The 23,303-nt window shown below is 36.1% G+C and overlaps 1 protein-coding gene across 3 annotated transcripts in view; it reads left to right on the forward strand.

The window, feature by feature from the left end:
- The first annotated feature begins 3,614 nt into the window (after positions 1–3,614).
- Positions 3,615–23,303, forward strand: part of LOC127447538 (thioredoxin domain-containing protein 6-like) — a 28,720-nt gene continuing 9,031 nt past the window's right edge. For all 3 annotated transcript variants that reach the window (XR_007898397.1, XM_051709491.1, XM_051709490.1), the window contains exons 1-13: positions 3,615–3,740; positions 3,844–3,901; positions 6,956–7,059; positions 7,134–7,205; positions 10,157–10,273; positions 11,665–11,743; positions 12,062–12,144; positions 12,241–12,333; positions 12,620–12,774; positions 16,983–17,170; positions 21,276–21,420; positions 22,723–22,830; positions 23,053–23,198. Coding sequence is in view for 2 of the 3 variants with exons in the window: in XM_051709491.1 (XP_051565451.1) it covers positions 3,708–3,740; positions 3,844–3,901; positions 6,956–7,059; positions 7,134–7,205; positions 10,157–10,273; positions 11,665–11,743; positions 12,062–12,144; positions 12,241–12,333; positions 12,620–12,774; positions 16,983–17,170; positions 21,276–21,420; positions 22,723–22,830; positions 23,053–23,198 (1,381 nt within the window). In the remaining variant the exon portion in view is untranslated. The remainder of the gene's footprint in view (positions 3,741–3,843; positions 3,902–6,955; positions 7,060–7,133; positions 7,206–10,156; positions 10,274–11,664; positions 11,744–12,061; positions 12,145–12,240; positions 12,334–12,619; positions 12,775–16,982; positions 17,171–21,275; positions 21,421–22,722; positions 22,831–23,052; positions 23,199–23,303) is intronic.

A 23,303-nucleotide genomic window follows, 5' to 3' on the forward strand; every position in this document is an offset into this window, starting at 1 on the left:
TCTGAAATGTTGACTATTGTACACGATAACACACCTTCTCTTTCTTTTATTTATTTAGTACACCCAATTTAGCCACGATACTAATGCTGTATAGTATAATGGTTAACACACGATGTTTTGAGCGCTTCGAAACAGTGAATCATTTTCCGAAGCAATTGGTTCAATTGACTCAAAGTTTCGGAAAGCATAGTTTCTGCCATCACTAGATGGAGCTTGAAATCAAGATCGCCAAGGAGACTGCTGATGTCAAGATTTATAGTAAAACAGGACTTAAATGTTGATCTGTTTCTCACCCACACTTATCATATCATCTCAGAAGACATGGATTAAAACATTGGATTACTTTTATGCTACCTTTATGTGCTTTTTGGTGCTTCAAAGTTCTGGCTACCATTCACTTGCATTGTATGGACCTACAGAGCTGAAATATTCCTCTAAAAATCTTCATTTGTGTTCAGCAGAAGAAAGTCATACATATCTGGGATGGCATGAGGGTGAGTAAATGATGATTTTTGGGTGAACTAACCTTTTAATCAACATTATGCCACAAATGCTGTCAAGACAGCTTAACTTGTATTGAACCAGGAACATTTCTTTGAGTTTCCTACAGTTAAATGTGTATAATTTCACTCAGTTATGTTTTGGCCAGATATATTCCTCTTAATAAAGCTAATGTGTTTTCCACGTCATATGAGGAGGCCATTCTTTCAATAAGTCTGCCTCTTTGTATGTCAGAGCAGAGTAAAATTTCATCAACAACATTGTATCAGAACTGCTGTAAAAGGTTCAAATAACCCTAAAGTAGTGAAGTATGTTGATAGGAACTTGCTTGAGATAAATAAAATGGGTTAACCTGTTGTGTGACGACTTTTGTTTCTTGATTTTTTTCATTTTGTTTTACCATTTTATTTACATTTTTTTTTATTTTTTACTTTGTTACACTTGTTGTGTTCCCGGTCAAAAATGACCGTCCATTGGAAATGAATGGATTAGACTACAAAATACAGAAACATTAAGTGTTCAGGAGCATCACAATCCTATAGATGAGCACATACAGTATGTGGATGTGTGTTTGCACACACAAAGCCCTCGAACATGTGCACACGCACACACACACACACTCACACACACACACACACACACACACACACACACACACACACACACACATGTTGGTGCAGCTATCATTATGAGGACTCTCCATAGACATAATGATTTTTATACTGTACAAACTATAGATTCTATCCCCTAACCCTAACCCTACCCCTAAACCTAACCCTCACAGAAAACTTTCTGCATTTTTACATTTTCAATAAAACATAGTTTAGTATGTTTTTTAAGTTATTTAAATTATGGGGGCACTAGAAATTTCCTCATAAACCACATTTATAGCATAATACCCTTGTAATTACCAGTTTGTAACCTAAAAAAAACAAACACTCGTAAACCACTTAAACCTGCCCACACATACACTCACACACACACACACACACACACACACACACACACAGTGCAAACACACACACACACACACACACACACTCACACACACACACACACACAACGAACACACACACACACACACCCACACACACACACACACAACGCGCACACACACACACACACACACACACTCACACACACACACAAACAACATGTGTTGAGCGCCCTTTTGTGCATCATCTTTCCATGTACACTCTTTGAGGAATATTTCAAGATTATCATATTATGTTGTATTTGGGCTCATTTGAATCGGGATAGTCTGCTGTAAGTTATGATATGTAATTGTCTATGTTATATGAATGTTTCAGGAAGTAATAAGGGAAAACGTAACAAAAAGACACTCCTGTTTATTATATTTATGTGTGTTAGTGGGAATTTCATACACTAAAACTCACAGCAGTTTGACCTCTGAGCGAAACAAATTTGCTCATTGTAATTGAGACCTTTCCAACGATATATAACACATGACTATCTCATCTTTATGTTTTTACCAACTCTGAATATAATTGTTGTGATTTATAAATTTATAAATGATGAGGATGAAACTGTTCTCCTTTGTCAGCAAATTTAAAAGCATTATTTAAGAATAACAGATATATGTACTGTAAAGTCCAGATTCTAAGCTTTAAAATAACACCTATTTTGTTCAGATCAAGCAAGTGGTTTATAATTTATTATGTAATTATTATATATATTTTTTGTTTGCCACAGGGAATGCCCCACACTAGCCTGGTATGAGCTCAGTTCAATGAATCCTTCTATCAATCAATATATATATATATATACTGTATATATAAAAATATGTTTAAAAAAGGAGTATAAGACCTGTCATAATTACTAAAAAAAAAATAAGAAGTTGATAAAAAGATCTAATGCAATATCTTGTGATTATATATGCAATATGAGAGATTTATTAACAATCATAGTGGGCCGGTCATTTTTGACCGGGATCACAAAATGTGTTAGCACACAACACAGCACAAGGGTTAAAGTAAAAGACAGTAGAATTATAGTACAAACAGAACAGTGAGGAGAGAAGAGAGACAGAACTATAGATTTTTATGACTGTTATGTGTTATTCTTCTGTCTGAGCACTACCGATTCTCAGATATAAATGAGCAAATGGATCTCTCTGTTTTTAAGTGTTTTACTGTCCAAGGCCTACTGTATAGCAAAGTTTAAGTCATGCGGTTCTCTTGTGTGCTAAGACTGAGATGTGCTGTTTTCTTTGGCTGTGCTTCACATCAGTGGTCTTATGTGAGGAATGTCCAGCTATCCCAGAATGCTCCAGTCCCATAAAGAAGAGAGAGAGAGAGAGAGAGAGAGAGAGAGAGAGAGAGAGAGAGAGAGAGAGAGAGAGACTTAAACAGAGAACTGTGGCACCATTTATATAACATTTTTCTCTTTAGATTTGTGTAAGCTGCATGTTATTTCCCTATTTCCTTCAACTGTTTCCATTCGCTACTGTCTATATGAGTGGAAATATGAGAGTTATGATGGATATGTGTCAAATATCCTAAGTATGGTCTGGAATCCGCAGTGTTTGGTGTTATTGAAGCATAATGTGTTCCCTGGAGCAGGTATGTGCTGCTGGATTGAAGGTCCCCTGTTGACAGAAGGTCTTTACATTAAATGCTTCATGCGGGTTGTTGGTTGTTTGTGTGGCCATAATGTGTTTACGTCAAAGCTCAAAACAGATCTCCATTACCTGGCCGCCACCACTAAAAAAAATTTGATCACATTTGAAATACCATGTGAATACAATGGTATACTTCCAGTGTAATAATTCAATAATAGGGGATATGTCAAAGTACCATGGTATTACCACGGTAATTTATTTGTGAGTGACACCCAGATACTAGGCTATTATAAGTATGTTCATGTATGGTTTTCACAGATAAAAAAAAAAAAAAAAGAAATTAAATTACAATTTCACTAGTTACAGAATAGTACATGCATAAACCATAACACAGTTGAAATAAGCCTGCAATACATACTCAATCCAGCAGGTGTCGCCAGTGAAACAGTAAACACGGTTGCTAGGCAATGAGGACGCCAAACAGTCCGTGCTGCGCATGCGCTGAAACTGTATCTAGCAGAAAGTGTTTGGACACAAAAATAACACGATCACGTCGTTAACATAAATTGGAATTATTTGTTGTACTGCCTTTCATTTACTGTTTTATTTGTAATAAGGCATTTTCATGGCTGGTAAAAAGAAGGAAAACAGTTTACAGGTTTGTAGTTTATCAGCAGAAAAACTAGAAAAGGGGGAAATGGGTATCTGACTTGTTTTGTGTCTCGATGGCAAAATACATGAAAACTCTCTTTTATATTTAGGTGAATATAACTAATGATGAACAATGGAACGATGTTCTGGCAATGAAAGGGTTAACAGGTGAATCTATCTATATGTATGTCTGTCTGTCTAATCTACCTGTCTGTCTGTATTATCTCTATATATCTATCTATCTGTCTGTCTGTCGGTCTGTCTGTAATTTCTATCTATCTATCTATCTATCTATCTATCTATCTATCTATCTGTCTGTCTGTAATTTCTATCTATCTATCTATCTATCTATCTATCTGTCTATCTATCTATCTATCTGTCTGTCTGTCTGTCTGTCTGACTGTTATCTATCTATCTATCTATCTATCTATCTATCTATCTATCTATCTATCTATCTATCTGTCTGTCTGTCTGTCTGTATTATCTATCTATCTGTCTATCTGTCTGTCTGTCTGTCTGTCTGTCTGTATTATCTAACTATCTGTCTGTCTGTCTGTCTATCTATCTGTATGTCTGGCTGTCTGTCTGTCTGTACTTTCTATCTATCTATCTATCTATCTATCTATCTATCTATCTATCTATCTGTCTGTCTGTCTGTCTGTCTGTCTGTATTATCTATCTATCTGTCTATCTGTCTGTACTTTCTATCTATCTGTCTATCTGTCTGTCTGTCTGTATGTCTGTCTGTATTATCGAACTATCTGTCTGTCTGTCTGTCTGTCTGTCTGTACTTTCTATCTATCTATCTATCTATCTATCTGTCTATCTGTCTGTCTGTCTGTACTTTCTATCTATCTATCTATCTATCTATCTATCTGTCTGTCTGTCTGTCTGTCTGTCTGTCTGTATTATCGAACTATCTGTCTGTCTGTCTGTCTGTCTGTCTGTACTTTCTATATATCTGTCTGTCTGTCTGTCTGTCTGTATTATCTATCTATCTGTCTGTCTGTCTGTCTGTCTGTCTGTCTGTATTATCGAACTATCTGTCTGTCTGTCTGTCTGTCTGTACTTTCTATCTATCTATCTGTCTGTCTGTCTGTCTGTACTTTCTATATATCTGTCTGTCTGTCTGTCTGTACTTTCTATCTATCTATCTATCTATCTATCTATCTATCTATCTATCTATCTATCTATCTATCTCTCTATCTATCTATCTATCTGTCTGTCTGTCTGTCTGTATTATCTATCTATCTGTCTATCTGTCTGTCTGTCTGTCTGTCTGTCTGTATTATCTAACTATCTGTCTGTCTGTCTGTCTATCTATCTGTATGTCTGGCTGTCTGTCTGTCTGTACTTTCTATCTATCTATCTATCTATCTATCTATCTGTCTGTCTGTCTGTCTGTCTGTCTGTATTATCTATCTATCTGTCTATCTGTCTGTACTTTCTATCTATCTGTCTATCTGTCTGTCTGTCTGTATGTCTGTCTGTATTATCGAACTATCTGTCTGTCTGTCTGTCTGTCTGTCTGTCTGTACTTTCTATCTATCTATCTATCTATCTATCTGTCTATCTGTCTGTCTGTCTGTACTTTCTATCTATCTATCTATCTATCTGTCTGTCTGTCTGTCTGTCTGTCTGTCTGTCTGTATTATCGAACTATCTGTCTGTCTGTCTGTCTGTCTGTCTGTACTTTCTATATATCTGTCTGTCTGTCTGTCTGTCTGTATTATCTATCTATCTGTCTATCTGTCTGTACTTTCTATCTATCTGTCTATCTGTCTGTCTGTCTGTATGTCTGTCTGTATTATCGAACTATCTGTCTGTCTGTCTGTCTGTCTGTCTGTCTGTACTTTCTATCTATCTATCTATCTGTCTATCTGTCTGTCTGTCTGTACTTTCTATCTATCTATCTATCTATCTGTCTGTCTGTCTGTCTGTCTGTCTGTCTGTCTGTCTGTATTATCGAACTATCTGTCTGTCTGTCTGTCTGTCTGTACTTTCTATCTATCTGTCTGTCTGTCTGTCTGTACTTTCTATATATCTGTCTGTCTGTCTGTCTGTCTGTACTTTCTATCTATCTGTCTATCTATCTATCTCTCTATAAATCTATCTGTCTGTCTGTCTGTCTGTCTGTCTGTATTATCTAATTATCTGTCTGTCTGTCTGTCTGTACTTTCTATCTATCTATCTATCTGTCTGTCTGTCTGTCTGTCTGTCTGTCTGTACTTTCTATCTATCTATCTATCTATCTATCTATCTATCTATCTGTCTGTCTGTCTGTCTGTCTGTCTGTACTTTCTATCTATCTGTCTGTCTGTCTGTCTGTACTTTCTATATATCTGTCTGTCTGTCTGTCTGTCTGTACTTTCTATCTATCTGTCTATCTATCTATCTCTCTATAAATCTATCTGTCTGTCTGTCTGTCTGTCTGTCTGTATTATCTAATTATCTGTCTGTCTGTCTGTCTGTACTTTCTATCTATCTATCTATCTGTCTGTCTGTCTGTCTGTCTGTCTGTCTGTACTTTCTATCTATCTATCTATCTATCTATCTATCTATCTATCTATCTGTCTGTCTGTCTGTCTGTCTATCTGATCATTATGAAATGAAAAATTGTTCAAAATGAAGACAAAAAATATTATGACTGTAAGAAACTGAAGTAGTGATTTCTCTGCTTGGACATCTGAATCTCAATATCAGTTCCCCCGTACAGCAATGAGATTAAACATAAAGTAAATTAAGACTTTTGTCAAACTGTGCTCAGACTTCCCAAGATCTGAGAAAAATCAAGAAAGTCTGCAGAGATCAGAAGTCAGAGATGTAATATGAGCTCCAACATTTCTCATCAAATAAAAAAACAAAAAAACAAAAGAACACCTAAATAATCTGAGCTCTGCTATCCAGTAGCCACATTAATTTTATACCTCTATACTTTTACTGTATGCCAATTTATGACTCACTTGTGTCTACATATATTTATTTCTCCAAAGGATTCTCAGGAGAAACATCTGAGACTAAATATAACCGAACATTTCCACTTTGAAACTACTGAATATACTACAGTATAACTCCATTATACATAGCTATGACCTCTTAAGGGCTGGTCTGTGTCTACATCCTAATCTCTCTGGTTAATTTTACTTTTTATTTGTCAAGCAAACAGACTGACAGACATCTTTAAGTGCAGTCTGTAGTTATTGTTTATTTCCTGTCTGTCAGTGGTGGACGTGTACCAGCAGTGGTGTGGGCCGTGTCGTGCTGTCATCAGTCTCTTTAGAAAAATCAAGAATGAACTGGGAGATGACCTGCTGCATTTTGCCACAGTAAGATAAGCCACTCCAGAGATGAGATAGCACACAAACAATCATTTCAAATGTCAACATTATCATTCCTGCAGGCAGAGGCGGATGGCATTGAAGCTCTGGAGAAGTACAGAGGGAAGTGTGAGCCCACCTTCCTGTTTTATGCGGTACGTCCACATGAGAGGAAAATATTCTCTTCGGATGATTCCAAGCAAATACTTTATCCAATAAATAGATCATAAATAAATACCAGTCCAGTTCAGAAAACCCTCTACACTGAAAAACATGATTTTGTAGTGAAGTAAATATAGCAGAAAAGATTAAGTACTTTCTACATTGAATAAGTTAGTTTAAGTCTCAACTTGAAAATATTAAGTAAATTCTAGATTTGTGCTCAGTTAAAACATGTGAAATAAAACTCTAGCTTATAGGTAAATATTAGCCTTTTTATGATTTTTGTTTTGTTTTGTTATCTTTACAATGTGTCATCATATATTAATCCTAAAGTAGAAAACCTTGTCATATTTATATGCAAATTTGAGTAAATTTCACAAGTAAATAAAATAAGTATATTTAACTTAACTTTTTAAATTTGGTGTTCCCAGCATTCACTGAGCTTGAATAATAATGAGCTTGCATGTTTTCAAGTTTATTTACACCGTTTTTGATGTTCATTTTATTGTTACGTTTGGTAACCACCTGTTCTGTGAAGTCTGAAATTCATTTTCTACTCAAAAGTACCCGTTCATGATAAAAAACAAACAAAAAAACAATCTGTTGATAGTTCCTGTCATCGTGTTTTGTGCACCAAGTTTTGAGGTCTGTGTTTGCACCTCAATATCTTCTTTTAATCATCAGTTTTGCAAGTTGATGTTGTCTAACAGACTATATAGCATGCATTAAAGGGACAGTTTGCCCAAAAATGAAAATGATCTCATTATTTCCTCACCCTCATGCCATCCCAGATGTGTATGACTGTCTGTCTTCTGCAGAACACAAATTAAGATTTTTAGAAAAATATTTCAGCTCTGTAGGTCCATACAATGCAAGTGAATGGTGAACAGAACTTTGAAGCTCCAAAAAGCACATAAAGGCAGCATAAAAGTAATCCATACAACTCCAGTGGTTTAATATATATCATTTGAGGCGATCCAATCGGTTTTGGATGAGAACAGACCAAAATATAACTGCTTTTTCACTGCACATGTTGCTATTGCAGTCTCTAGACACGATCATGATTTCAAGCTCGATTACACTTCCTAGTGCTTGACGCATGCACAGAGTGCTAGATTGTGCAATAGGAAGCGTAATCGAGCTTGAAATCATGATCGCCAAGGAAACTGACAATGTTAAGATTTGTAGTGACAAATTTGTTACATTTTGGTCTGTTCTCACCCAAAACCATCAGGGACATTCAGAAGACATGGATTAAATCAACCACTGGAGTCTTATGGATTACTTTTATGCTGCATTTATGTGCTTTTTGGAGCTCCAAGTTTTGGTCACCATTCACTTGCATTGTATAGACCTGCAGAGCTGAAATATTCTTCTGAAAATCTTCATTTGTGTTCTGCAGAAGAAAGAAAGTTGTACACATCTGGGATGGAATGAGGGTGAGGAAATGATGAGAAAATTCTCATTTTTGGGTGAACGATTCCTTTAAGTTTCCCAGATGAAGGCTTCAGTGTTCCAAGTGATAGACAGAGTAAACGTGTTTATGAGGAAAGTTTGAATGGGATATGTTCTAATAAAAGGATTTTTTACATTTTACAAAGTTTATTTAAGTACCATGTACATCAGATTTTTAAGTAAAAGTTACTATATTAACTGAAATGTATAAGTTAAATTTACTCACTTCAATCAATATTATGTCATGAAGGAAAGTAGATTTTACTTAATTTTATCTTTACTAGACTTTACTAAACTTACTAATAATTTTTTTTCAGTGTAGCACCACCAGCAGTTCAAATTTGCACTTACACTGTGTGTGTGTGCTTATAACTTTTCTGAATTTCTTAAATCATGTTGAGTTCAAGGGGTCAGGGTAGCTCAGCGAGTATTTACGCCAACTATCACCCCTGGAGTTGCGAGTTCAAATCCAGGGCGTGCTGAGTGACTCCAGCCAGGTCTCCTAAGCAACCAAATTGGCCCGGTTGCTAGGGAGGGTAGAGTCACATGGGGTAACCTCCTCGTGGTGGCGATTAGTGGTTCTCGCTCTCATTGAGGCACATGGTAAATTGTGTGGAGAGTAGCATGAGCCTCCACATGCTGTGAGTCTCCAAGGTGTCATGCACAACAAGTCACATGATAAGATGCACGGATTGACGGTCTTAGAAGCGGAGACAACTGAGACTTGTCCACCGCCACCCGGATTGAGGTGAGTAACCGTGTCACCACGAGGACCTAGTAAGTAGTGGGAATTGGGCATGCCAAACTGGGAGAAAAGGGGATAAAAAAAACTAAATAAAATAAAAAAATCATGTTGAGTTCAATGCACATGGTGTTTTACACCCATTACATTTTCATAAAAAAAAAAAAATTCACTGTTACTCCTCAATTTGTCTAATCTTAACTATAATTTGGTCAGATGATCTTCAGACCAAGGCAAGCAGTTTGATTCATTGGACTGTTCAAGGATTTGTTTCAGTAAATCTCATTACATTAATGAGTAAAGAGAATGTTTAAATTGTGCTGTTTACATTTAAATAGTTAAAAAAAAATCACATTTAAATTGTTTTTATATATTATGGCAGTATTTCGTTTACTGCCTTTATGCCGATTTTGTATTACAGTTATTTACAGCTTTTATTTGTTTATGCAATACAGTAAACAATTACAAAAAATAAACAATGAGAATAACCAATGAAATGAATGGGATTTGCACAAAAAAACTGAAAAGTAAAACATCTGGATGCATTACAATAAGAAAAAACAATCTTAATGGTCCAATAAATAGGCTTGATTTTCTTTCTTTCTTATTTTATTCTTTTAATTTTGGTGTAAAATGTGATCTGGACATGTTTTCGTGACATTCACCCAAGTAGTTTGTACCTCATGTATTTGCTGTATAAGAGACTGAAGGCAGTGTTGTCGCCCTGCTGGGGTGTTTGTGTTGTAGGGTGGGGAGCTGGTGGCCGTTCTGCGGGGGCCAAATGCTCCTCTCCTGCAGAAGACCATACAAGAGGAGCTGAATAAAGAGAAGAACGTTCTAGAACACGGCACAGGACGCAAAGTGGTGAGTTACATACATATCTGCCCTCATTACTCTGTGCATCACACGCCTGGATACATGTTGAAAAAGATCCAGTAACAGGTCTAATAAACTGTGACAAAGAAATTGATTATGCTGAATCAAACATTTAAGGATGTTTCTTCAACTTTGGTACTTCTTGCACTGTGAACTAGAAAGTAAAATTTTGTTAAAACATTTTTCACACTCACTATTATTTAATTTGTCTGCTAACAATGCCCAACAGTGTATCACAATAATTTTTTTGTCATTTTTTTCTGAAAGTCAGAAAATTCCCAGCACAGTGTCATTTCCAGCACATCTCAAATTCTGTATTGTGTTTAGTAGAATTCTGTGCTGGAAATGATGCTGATGACATTTTTAATGTTTTTTTTTTTTTTTTTTGGACCCACTCCTTTATCTTGCTAAAGCTGATCTTATATACAGTAATTTAAGTATACTAAATACAATAAAATTATATTTTTACATTTTTTAATAATGTGGCAGTATTACAGCTTTATTGGAAATGACGCCCAATAAAAATGTTTTGCTCACACTTACTAAAATGTGAAAAAACTTTATTAGGGACAGACATTTTTGGTTTGGTGGGAATGATGCAGGACAGAGGTAATTTTTATAGAATTTTTTATAGATATTTATAGAAATAATTTTCACATAATACATGTTGAAATGGTTTATGTTTATTCCACTCTTTGTTTATATTATCATAGTTTTAAACATGTAATAATTTGGGGGCCTGGGTAGCTCAGCGAGTATTGATGCTGACTATCACCACTGGAGTCGCGAGTTCAAATCCAGGGTGTGCTGAGTGACTCCAGCCAGGTCTCCTAAGCAACCAAATTGGCCCGGTTGCTAGGGAGGGTAGAGTCACATGGGGTAACCTCCTCGTGGTCGCTATAATGTGGTTCTCGCTCTTGGTGGGGCGCGTGGTGAGTTGTGTGTGGATGCTGCGGAGAGTAGGGTGAAGTCTCCACATGCGCTACGTCTCCACGGTAACGTGCTCAACAAGCCACATGATAAGATGCGCGGATTAACGGACAGACGTGGAGGCAACTGAGATTCGTCCTCCGCCACCCGAATTGAGGCGAGTCACTAAGCCACCACGAGGACTTAGAGCGCACTGGGACAACACTAAAACAGTCAAATCTATACATAAAAGGCATTTTAAAAAGTGCCAAAAATGAATGATGAAGGCCTGGTCATCAGTTTCCAATTCAGTTTCAATGTGACCTTCATAAGACAAAAACAAAAAGTTATTTGTAATAAAAATGAACCCCTGGACAAAGCTGAAGAAACATCCATGCATATTATAAACAGAAACTACGCCAATAAATAATTGAACAAATTAAGATATGATGTTTGATGTGACGTCTCAGGTGAAAGATGAAGGTTTAATTGAAGAAGAGGAGGTGAACAATGACACCGAAGATCACCAACATGATGAAGATATGATGGGTATTTAAACTTTCCTTCATGTCTGAACGTGCCAGGGTCAGAATTGAACTTATTTAATACTGGTTTAGACAACTGATGCATTTCAAATAGAATTATTCAGATGGAGAATTCATTTTAATGAACTGATTAAATTGAAGTGCTTGACATAAAAGGATGAGGTTTTTATATGGTTAGAAAAAAATGCCCATAGTAAGGTAAAAAAATCTACTCCAGGGGGCAAATATTACCCCATAATACCAAAGTACATTTCTGACTCACACTTTTAGTTTGTACCTGTTTGCTGCATTTACCTGCACTGCTTTTATTTATGTATTTTAGTTCCCGCTCATAAGTCTTACACTGTGGCGCTAATAAAGCCAGATGTTGTTGCTCATGGCAAAGCAAATGAGATTATTATGAAGGTAAGAGCTCTGTTTAACAAACACATGTTGATAATGGATCATATTCCACATGATGCAGATGAAGTCATTTTGTTTAGTCTTGCGATTTGTTTCCAGATTCAGGACGCAGGGTTTGTGATTTTGGCTCACGAGGAGAGAACTTTAACTGAAGCAGAAGTTCAAGACTTCTATCAGCACAAATCCACGGAGGTAAATGAAGAAACATCATAAAAGGATCAGATCAAATCAGATAAAAATGCTCATTGTCCCCGAGTCCGAAAAAAACAACTCATTCTGAACTTTTGCAACTTTCTGACAGATTTCATGCAGATCAGATTTTTTGATTCTTTGAAATATAAAATATCAAGTATTGTTTGTTCCTTCTAATGTGTGCTGGTTTAAAAATAGAGTGTGTGCATGTTTTGATAATTTAGCTGATTGTGTGTTAATACGCAATGGCCGGTTTGTTATGTAACTCATATGTGTGTTCTCCAAGCCATACTTTCAGGAGCTCATCCAGTTTATGTCGAGCGGTCCATCCCACGTTCTGGTCATTTCTAAGATGGAGGAATGTGATGACGTCATCCCAGCCTGGCGGGAATTCATTGGTCCACCGGACATCGAAGAGGCTAAGAGGAATCAGCCGGAGAGGTAATGCATTCTGAGGAACATGAATGTACAGAGTTTGTACAAAGATCATACATGTACAGGAACCCCCCAAAAAGTATTTGGACACTTAAAGGGATAGTTCACCCAAAAAAGATTTTAGTTCACCCTGTGTTGTTATAACTCTATATGACTTTCTGTCTTTTTCTGAACACAAAGGGAGAAATTGTGAAAACAGTGTTGTTCTCAGTGATGTCATACAGTGACAGTTTATGGTGACCACCTCTTCAAGCTTCAAAAGAACACAAAAGTATAATTCAGAAGTCTAATAAATCATTCCATGAGACTCATGATTTTTATGAAAGCATACGATAAGGTTTGATGAGAAACAAATTGAAATCTTATGTATTATTTAGTGAAAATGTTAATTGACCATTGATCTCCTCTGCGCATTCATGAAGGGCCCACATCGCCCTCGCGACATTCGGGCGTTCAAGCAAAAACTCATTTTATTTATCTAAAAACAGGTCCTCCACAGCGATAGTGACAACAGACCACAACTGCACATAAAACAGAGAACAGAACTTACTAAACATGTCTGAAGAGTTTGTAATCAAAGAATTGATGCATTTCTATGCCCAGCCTTATTTTTTTGAAAGTTTTGGGACTGGTGCCAGTTCACAGCGGACGGGGTTTCCCGCGCAATGCTGAAAATAGAAAACAAGCGATCTATAGAATTACCGCCGCTTGTCACTGCTGGTTTGGACAAAAACTCTGATTATCATAGAAAATACACCTTTTATCTTGTGTTGTTCGCTGTCAGATTAGGACACGGTGTGACTGTGGCTGCCTGTAGCCTCCTCTGAGTTTCTGATTGCTTTCCGAGTACGCCATTCAAAAAAATAAGGCTGGGCATAGAAATGCATCAATTCTTCAACTATAAACTCTTCAGACATGTTTAGTAAGTTCTGTTCTCTGTTTTGTGTAGCTGTGTTGTGTTCTGTTGTCACTATCACTGTGGCGGACCTGTTTTTAGATAAACAAAATAAGTTTTTGCTTGAACGCACCAATGTCGCGAGGGGGCTGCGTGAACTGTTGCTCTCGTGCCCTATCATGAACGCACACAGGAGATCTACGGTCAGTGAACATTTTCACTAAATAATACATTAGATTTCAGTTTGTTTCTCATCAAATCTTATCGTATACTTTCATAACAATCATGAGTCTTATGGAATAATTTATTAGACTTCTGAATTCTACTTTTGTGTTCTTTTGAAGCTTGAAGAGTTGGTCACTATAAACTGCCATTGTAATGCGTCACTGAGCACAACATTTTTTCACAATTTCTCTCTTTGTGTTCAGATAAAGAAAGAAAGTCATATAGAGTTATAACAACACAGGGGTGAATAAACAATGACTAAATTTTCATTTTTGGGTGAACTATCCCTTTAAGCAATAATGTATGAATGTCATTGCATTACTCCACCTGTATTTACTCTGCTAGGACACCTGTGTGAACTTGAGGGGATCTGATTTTATACATCCATACTACAAATCAGCATAACACTTGCTTAGAGGTCATTGCAAAAAGCTTTAGCAGCATTTGTTTTCAGATGCCACTTGCTTTGATATTTTTTTAATGACATTCAGACATTTTTAAGTGTAACTGAAGTGTTCAAATGAAAATGAATCGTCAACTTTAAAGAACTTAAAGCAGGAAATTCTAAAATCTGATTTAATATAAAAACTATGGTAACACTTTATAATAAGGTTCCATTTGTTAACAACATTAGTTAATATGAACTAACAATGAACAATACTTTTACAGCATTTATTAATCTTAGTTATTGTTAATTTCAACATATAGCAATAAATTTTTTTAATCAAAACTTGTATTTGTAAACATTAGGTAATGCATTATGAACTAACATGAACTAACAACGAACAATTGTATTTTTATTAACTAACATTATCAAAGATTAATAAATTATGTAAAAAATATATTGTTCATTGTGAGTTCATGATACCTAATGGATTAATTAATGTTAACAAATGGAACCTTATTGTAAAGTGTTACCAAAACTATTTATAAGTGAATCTCACGAAACAGGGCATGAACATATCAGGGTCTTAGTATGTCACCGCAAAATCAAAAGAAAGAAATAACAAAGTATATTTTGCATGAAAACGAGCCTGTTTTAGGACCATTAAGGTTTTTTGTTTTGTAACATCAGGAAAATTAGATGAATATTCCAGGTTTAATACAAGTTAAGCTCGACAGCATTTGTGGCATAATGTTGATTAACAATAACATTTTAGACTCATCTCTCCTTTTCTATGAAGAGCAAAATTGAGATTACAGTGAGGCACTAACAGTACAGTGGAAGTGAATCTGCAATATTCCTTTAACCCTTGTGCTGTGTTGTGTGCTAACACATTTTGTGATCCCGGTCAAAAATGACCGGCCCACTAAGATTGTTAATAAATCTCTCATATTGCATATATTATCACAAGATATTGCATTAGATCATTTTATCAACTTTTATTTTTTTTAGTAATTATGACAGGTCTTATACTCCTTTTTTAAACATATTTATATATATATATATATACAGTATATATATATATATATATTGATTGATAGAAGGATTCATTGAACTGAGCTCATACCAGGCTAGTGTGGGGCATTCCCTGTGGAAAACAAAAAATATATATAATAATTACATAATAAATTAAAAACCACTTGCTTGATCTGAACAAAATAGGTGTTATTTTAAAGCTTAGAATCTGGACTTTACAATACATATAGCTGTTATTCTTAAATAATGCTTTTAAATTTGCTGACAAAGGAGAACAGTTTCATCCTTATCACTTATAAATTTGTTATCACAACAATTATATTCAGAGTTGGTAAAAACATAAAGATGAGATAGTCATGTGTTATATATCATTGGAAAGGTCTCAATTACAATGAGCAAATTTGTTTCACTCAGAGGTCAAACTGCTGTGAGTTTTAGTGTATGAAATTCCCACTAACACACATAAATATAATAAACAGGAGTGTCTTTTTGTTACGTTTTCCCTTATTACTTCCTGAAACATTCATATAACATAGACAATTACATATCATAACTTACAGCAGACTATCCTGATTCAAATGAGCCCAAATACAACATAATATGATAATCTTGAAATATTCCTCAAAGAGTGTACATGGAAAGATGATGCACAAAAGGGCGCTCAACACACGTTGTGTGTGTGTTTGTGTGTTGTGTGTGTGTGTGTGTGTGTAACCATGTTTATACTACATTGTGGGGACCAAATGTCCACACAAGTATAGTAAATCCCGAGAAAACCAACCATGTGGGGACCAGCCAGCGGCCCCCATGAGGGAAATGGCTTATTAAACACACTATGTTTTTTTGGAAATGTAAAAATGCAGGGTTAGGTTTAGGGGTAGGGTTAGGGTTAGGGGATAGAAATTATCGTTAGATCTGTATAAAATCCATAAAATGCACGGAAGTCTATGGAGAGTCCCCACAATGATATAAAAACATGGTGTGAGTGAGTGTGTGTGTGTGTGTGTGTGTGAGTGTGTGTGAGTGTGTGTGTGTGTGTGTGTGTGTGAGTGTGTGTGTCTGTGTGTGTGTGAGTGTGTGTGTGTGAGTGTGTGTGTCTGTGTGTGTGTGTGTGTGTGTGTGTGTGAGTGTGTGTGTGTGTGTGTGTGTGTGTGAGTGTGTGTGTGGGCAGGTTTAAGTGGTTTACGAGGACTTTTTTTAGGTTACAAACTGGTAATTACAAGGGTATTATGCTATAAATGTGGTTTATGAGGACATTTCTATTGTCCCCATAATTTAAATCACATAAAAAACATACTAAACAATGTTTTATTGAAAATGTAAAAATGCAGAAAGTTTTTTGTGAGTGTTAGGTTTAGGGGTAGGGTTAGGATTAGGGTTATAGCAACTAGAATAGTAGCTGTATTGGTGCTCTTTGAGTAGGCATAACATACAGGCCCATCAGTTCCCTGATGCATATACAATATGACTTTGTGATTAAATCTAATTTAAAAATGATATCAGGGAGTTGTGTTGTAGTTACATATTGTGCTCACAGATTTGAGCACTAAGAGTTATAGCACAACACATCCTGTGTGGACTCTCCTCCTATCTGCCCTGGCTGACAACCAACCGTGAGACCATCTGTTCTGCTCTTTTTCCATCCATCTATCCATTCCTGCTTTCGATCTTCAGCCTGCGAGCTCAGTACGGCACCAAGAGCGTTTTTAACGGCCTACACGGTAGCAATGACAGCGAGCTTGCCAGCAGGGAGTTGGCGTTTTTCTTCCCGAACTTCAGGATGGCAATGGCGGACTCGGAACAGGAGACTGTGGAGAGGACGCTGGCGCTTATCCGCCCAGACGCTGCCAGGGAAAACAGAGGCATGTGCCAACATTACGTCTACATGCACAGAGTGCGGCCCTATGGGCACAGACATGTATTTGAATACAGCACCGTGTGATTAATAACTATTGAAGTGCTTTTAATGCATTACAAGTAAAAATTTTGGACACTTTCATTCTATATTATTAAAAATGTCCACATTTTAGAACAATTGTCAAGTCATCAAAACTATGCAATAACAGAAATGGCAGTCTGAGGATTATATACTTGATTTAGTGACTAAAAAATGTTAAACAAATCAAAACTATCTTATATTTGATATTGTTTAAGTAGATTCCAGCTCTGCACACTCTGTTCATGCTTTTTAAACAATATTGATGGAGTTCCTATGTATGCTGGACACTCATTGACTGCTTTTCACTCACTATCAGCTACAACTCATCCATTTATATAGAAATATAGTTAAAAATTATAGTTTTGTAAAGATTAATGCATAGGTCCAATTTTTAGTTTTGATTACACAACTAATTTCAAGCATTTTAGCATAAGCCGTTAGATCAAAAGATCATGTGAGAAACATAAATTAAGTCAAGTGTGTCCAAACATTTTACTGGTAGTGTATAAAACAGCAGTCTCACCCTGCTGAAAAGACCAGCATCATTTGTAAACTCTTAACCTGTTTCACCAGATACATTTTGTGTGCGTCAGCATAACGGTCATTGACAGATAAGGTTGCCCTGGGAGATTAGAAACCCTTTAAAAATCTAGTTTAAAACACACGTTTCAAGTTCATAGAAATGTACTGATGGTTGCACCACATGACATTTTTAAAATCATTATATATATATATATATATATATATATATATATATATATATATATATATACACAGGGTTGTGAGGGTTACTTTTGAAATGTATTCCACTACAGATTACAGAATACATGCTGTAAAATGTAATTTGTAATGTATTCAGTTATATTACTCAAGGTCAGTAATGTAATCTAAATACTTTGGATTACTTCTTCAGCACTGGTAGATTTTTTCACTTGTTTTGACTATAAAAACTCTGCCAGTACAGTAAGACAAAATATACAGGTGCATCTCAATAAATTAGAATGTCGTGGAAAAGTTCATTTATTTCAGTAATTCAACTCAAATTGTGAAACTCGTGTATTAAATAAATTCAATGCACACAGACTGAAGTAGTTTAAGTCTTTGGTTCTTTTAATTGTGATGATTTTGGCTCACATTTAACAAAAACCCACCAATTCACTATCTCAAAAAATTAGAATACATCATAAGACCAATAAAAAAAAAACATTTTTAGTGAATTGTTGGCCTTCTGGAAAATATGTTCATTTACTGTATATGTACTCAATACTTGGTAGGGGCTCCTTTTGCTTTAATTACTGCCTCAATTCGGTGTGGCATGGAGGTGATCAGTTTGTGGCACTGCTGAGGTGGTATGGAAGCCCAGGTTTCTTTGATAGTGGCCTTCAGCTCATCTGCATTTTTTGGTCTCTTGTTTCTCATTTTCCTCTTGACAATACCCCATAGATTCTCTATGGGGTTCAGGTCTGGTGAGTTTGCTGGCCAGTCAAGCACACCAACACCGTGGTCATTTAACCAACTTTTGGTGCTTTTGACAGTGTGGGCAGGTGCCAAATCCTGCTGGAAAATGAAATCAGCATCTTTAAAAAGCTGGTCAGCAGAAGGAAGCATGAAGTGCTCCAAAATTTCTTGGTAAACGGGTGCAGTGACTTTGGTTTTCAAAAAACACAATGGACCAACACCAGCAGATGACATTGCACCCCAAATCATCACAGACTGTGGAAACTTAACACTGGACTTAAAGCAACTTGGGCTATGAGCTTCTCCACCCTTCCTCCAGACTCTAGGACCTTGGTTTCCAAATGAAATACAAAACTTGCTCTCATCTGAAAAGAGGACTTTGGACCACTGGGCAACAGTCCAGTTCTTCTTCTCCTTAGCCCAGGTAAGACGCCTCTGACATTGTCTGTGGTTCAGGAGTGGCTTAACAAGAGGAATACGACAACTGTAGCCAAATTCCTTGACATGTCTGTGTGTGCTGGCTCTTGATGCCTTGACCCCAGCCTCAGTCCATTCCTTGTGAAGTTCACCCAAATTCTTGAATCGATTTTGCTTGACAATCATAAGGCTGCGGTTCTCTCGGCTGGTTGTGCATCTTTTTCTTCCACACTTTTTCCTTCCACTCAACTTTCTGTTAACATGCTTGGATACAGCACTCTGTGAACAGCCAGCTTCTTTGGCAATGAATGTTTGTGGCTTACCCTCCTTGTGAAGGGTGTCAATGATTGTCTTCTGGACAACTGTCAGATCAGCAGTCTTCCCCATGATTGTGTAGCCTAATGAACCAAACTGAGAGACCATTTTGAAGGCTCAGGAAACCTTTGCAGGTGTTTTGAGTTGATTAGCTGATTGGCATGTCACCATATTCAAATTTTTTGAGATAGTGAATTGGTGGGTTTTTGTTAAATGTGAGCCAAAATCATCACAATTAAAAGAACCAAAGACTTAAACTACTTCAGTCTGTGTGCATTGAATTTATTTAATACACGAGTTTCACAATTTGAGTTGAATTACTGAAATAAATGAACTTTTTCACAACATTCTAATTTATTGAGATGCACCTGTACATGTTAAAAATACATTCTCTGAAAAACATAAATATCTTATGCAGTGTTGTTTCTAAAACAAGATAAATCAAACTGATCTTGTTTTAATGATTTTTAGATATTTTTACAGGAAAACAATACAAAAATTATTATCAAGAATATGATTTTTGCCCTAATATCAAAGATCTTACTAGAAAAAAAGAAATTATGATCCAACGTGAATTTTCTTGATAAAAAAATATGATCATGCCTGGTAACATGTGCATGTAAAATGGCTAGAAATAGCATTTTAGCTTAGCGTAAAGCTGTCAATTTACACAAGGATTATTTCTATTTCTTCTGCTCCAAACTTACTTCAAACGTACTTCTCTGTCTGCTCGTATGAATGTAACACATCATAAGAAAGTGTTTCACTGCTGTTCAAATGCACTTTGGATCACATCATTTATATGTATAAATGTTTTCCATCTGAAAGGACTAAATATTAAATGAAACAAATGACAATAAAATGCAAAGTAATCTCTTCAGTAATCTAAATACTTTTTGAATGTAACTGTATTCTAATTACCAATGATTTAAATTGTAACTGTAGTGGAATACAGTTACTTATATTTTGTATTTTAAATACGTAATCCTGTTACATGTATTCCGATACTCCCCAACCCTGTGTATATATATATATATATATATATATATATATATATATATATATATATATATATATATGTATATATACTGTATCTATAAGTAACAAGTTAAAAATGGGAAAGGAGGAGGTGGGAACCGGCTGAACCGTCAAAATAATAATTGAATGAAAACTTAAACAAAAAGACACAAAAAATTAGCCCGATTGGCGTGTGTAGTCATGGCCTGGTCCCACCCTCCTCTTCGTCACAATATATATATCTATATACAGTATATACACACGTATATATGCGAGTCAAGAATCAAGACATTTTTTCAGGGTTACACCACATGAAAGTGTGCCTTTTCGTAAAAATGGCAAAATATCAGATATTCACATTTAGTTTTGAGGGTCTGTATTTTACAACAAAATGGAAACCGATCTACATGTTGGTTACACCACATGACAATGCTTGGTGGACAAAAATTGTTTCATTTTTTAACGAAATAGTAATAAAAGAATGAGACTTTGATTTTATTTACTGTCTCCGGATGGTTACACCACATGACATTTTTTAATATTAAGCCCCAGAAAAAATATTAAAATGACTTTAAACTCAGACATTGAAAACATGTTCAAAGAGGTGTATTTAAGTAATTGTTTTTAGTTGAATTGCATTTTTTTGTTATGTATTTTCAAATAATTTAATCGATCTGGACAAAACAATGAGCGTCACGTCATTGACCCATAAACCAACTTAGAAATTCATGCTGGTCTTTTCAATGCGTAATAATGAAGATTAGAGCATTTACAGTCAGGAAGTTAGTCAACAGTAAACAAAGGTGTAAATGTGTTTTTAGAGGAGATTCTGGCCCGGATCCATGAGTCAGGTTTCACAGTGGCGATGCAGAGAGAGGTGATGCTCTCTGAAGAACAGGTGAGACAGTTCTACAGCTCTCACCTGCAGGAGGAATACTTCCCCAGACTGATGGAGAGCATGACCAGGTTAGTACTGAAACATTACAACACATTACACATAGATCATCTCTGCAGCCTGAGTATTCAGAGTTTCTTTTAATGTAAAGTTTGTGAGATGTGTTACTTTAATGACATTAACGGTCATAGGTTTCACGATCATAACAAAAGGACAGTCTCAGCTTTCTAATGATAAAATTATTATGATTCTATGGACTCTAAAGATCACTGAGAGAGAGAGCTCTGTGGTCTAGCAGGTTTGCCAACTCCTAACTCTAATTGGCTTTTTTTGATGTCATTAGCTTAGGGGTTCACATACTTTTTCCAACCCACACTGTGAATGTTTGAATGATGTATTCAGTATGTACAAGAACAATACAATATTCTGTGTGTTATTAGTTAAAACAGATTGTGTTTGTGCATTATTGTAACTTAGATGAAGATCAACCCAGATTTAAAGACCAATTTATGCATAAATGCAGGTAATTCCAAAGGGTTCACATACTTTTTCTTGCCACTGTATTTACAGTAAATAACTTCTGAATGTTTCATTAAAGCCAGCTTGTGATGTTTCTCGTCTCTGATCTACTAATTTAAATAATCTTTTGTTTCTAACCACATTTATACGCAGTTTTTGCAACAGCAACATTACTACAGTATAATACTCATATAGCCTAGTTAATTGTAGTACGTAAATGTTTTTTCCGGTGGATTTCAGTTGAAAAAAAAAAAGCAGGATACAGGTTATTTTCCCTTTTTACCAGTGTTCGAATTATGAGAGGACTGGGGGGGTCCAGGACCCCCCAAAAGGCCAAAATTTTTGTTATCGAAACTAGAATACTAGAAACTATTTTTGTATTATTATTGCGGTGACACAGTGTGACATTGTCCATTATCTGTCCCAGTTTTCATTAACCCAAATTAGATTTTTTCCATTGGAAAATTCTGAAAATGTTCAAGTGCGGTACACACTGTTTTCTAAAGTGACTGTCAGAGTAGATCCTCATTTTCACCTCACAATAAGGGTGAGATTTAATTCTTCTTTAATGTGTCATTGTTGGTACACCTAATTTACTACCATTAAATCTTCATTCATCTTAGCACTGAACAGTCACTATAGGTTCATTAAAATGCACACAATTCATACTTTTGCCAGTATTTATGTTATAGCACGGATGCTATGTGGAGAAGATATTCTGAAAAACTAAAGAGATATCAGAGAAAACTCTTAATTTGGGTTTATTATAATCTCTATAAATGTGCTATACACTATGCATCTCATACACAGTGACCATAATTTAATTTCTGTTTTGTATGCTGTTTGTTTTACAGTGGGCCAGTGCTAGCATTAGCTCTTGTAAAGCAAGGAGCTGTAAAACACTGGAGGGGCATCCTGGGACCCAAAGATCTAATCCAGGCTAAGAATGAGGAACCCGAGTGGTAAGACAAAATCTAGAGAGGTTTCATTACTTCCAATAGCTTTCAAGCTACATCCACCAAGCTTGGCATAGTCTTTCAGCCTGTTCTGCTTTTTGGTTCCTGTGCCTTAATAAGTTTCTAGCTCTAGTAAGGGCAGCGGGCTCTTGATTCTGATCCATTTTCTCTCTCTGTGTGTGTGTGTGTGTGTGTGTGTGTGTGTGTGTGTGTGTGGTTCTGACGTAGCTTGCGAGCTCAGTTTTCCGCTGGGAATTCCAGTATTAACCAGCTGCATGGCAGTGGAAGTCCAGAGGAGGCAGAGAGAGAGATCAGATTCTTCTTCCCCACAGAGCAAACACTGGCCGTCATTAAACCTGACACTGAACACAGAGGTATAAATTCATCTAGATTTCTCAGTGCGGTTTACTTTAAAAGAGTCACAGTTTGTTTGGAGCATTCACATGTAACACAAAGTTACAAACTGCTTGAAGTCCCAT

The sequence above is a fragment of the Myxocyprinus asiaticus genome, chromosome 10 (genome assembly GCF_019703515.2).
Source record: "Myxocyprinus asiaticus isolate MX2 ecotype Aquarium Trade chromosome 10, UBuf_Myxa_2, whole genome shotgun sequence".
NCBI classification, from domain to species: domain Eukaryota; kingdom Metazoa; phylum Chordata; class Actinopteri; order Cypriniformes; family Catostomidae; genus Myxocyprinus; species Myxocyprinus asiaticus.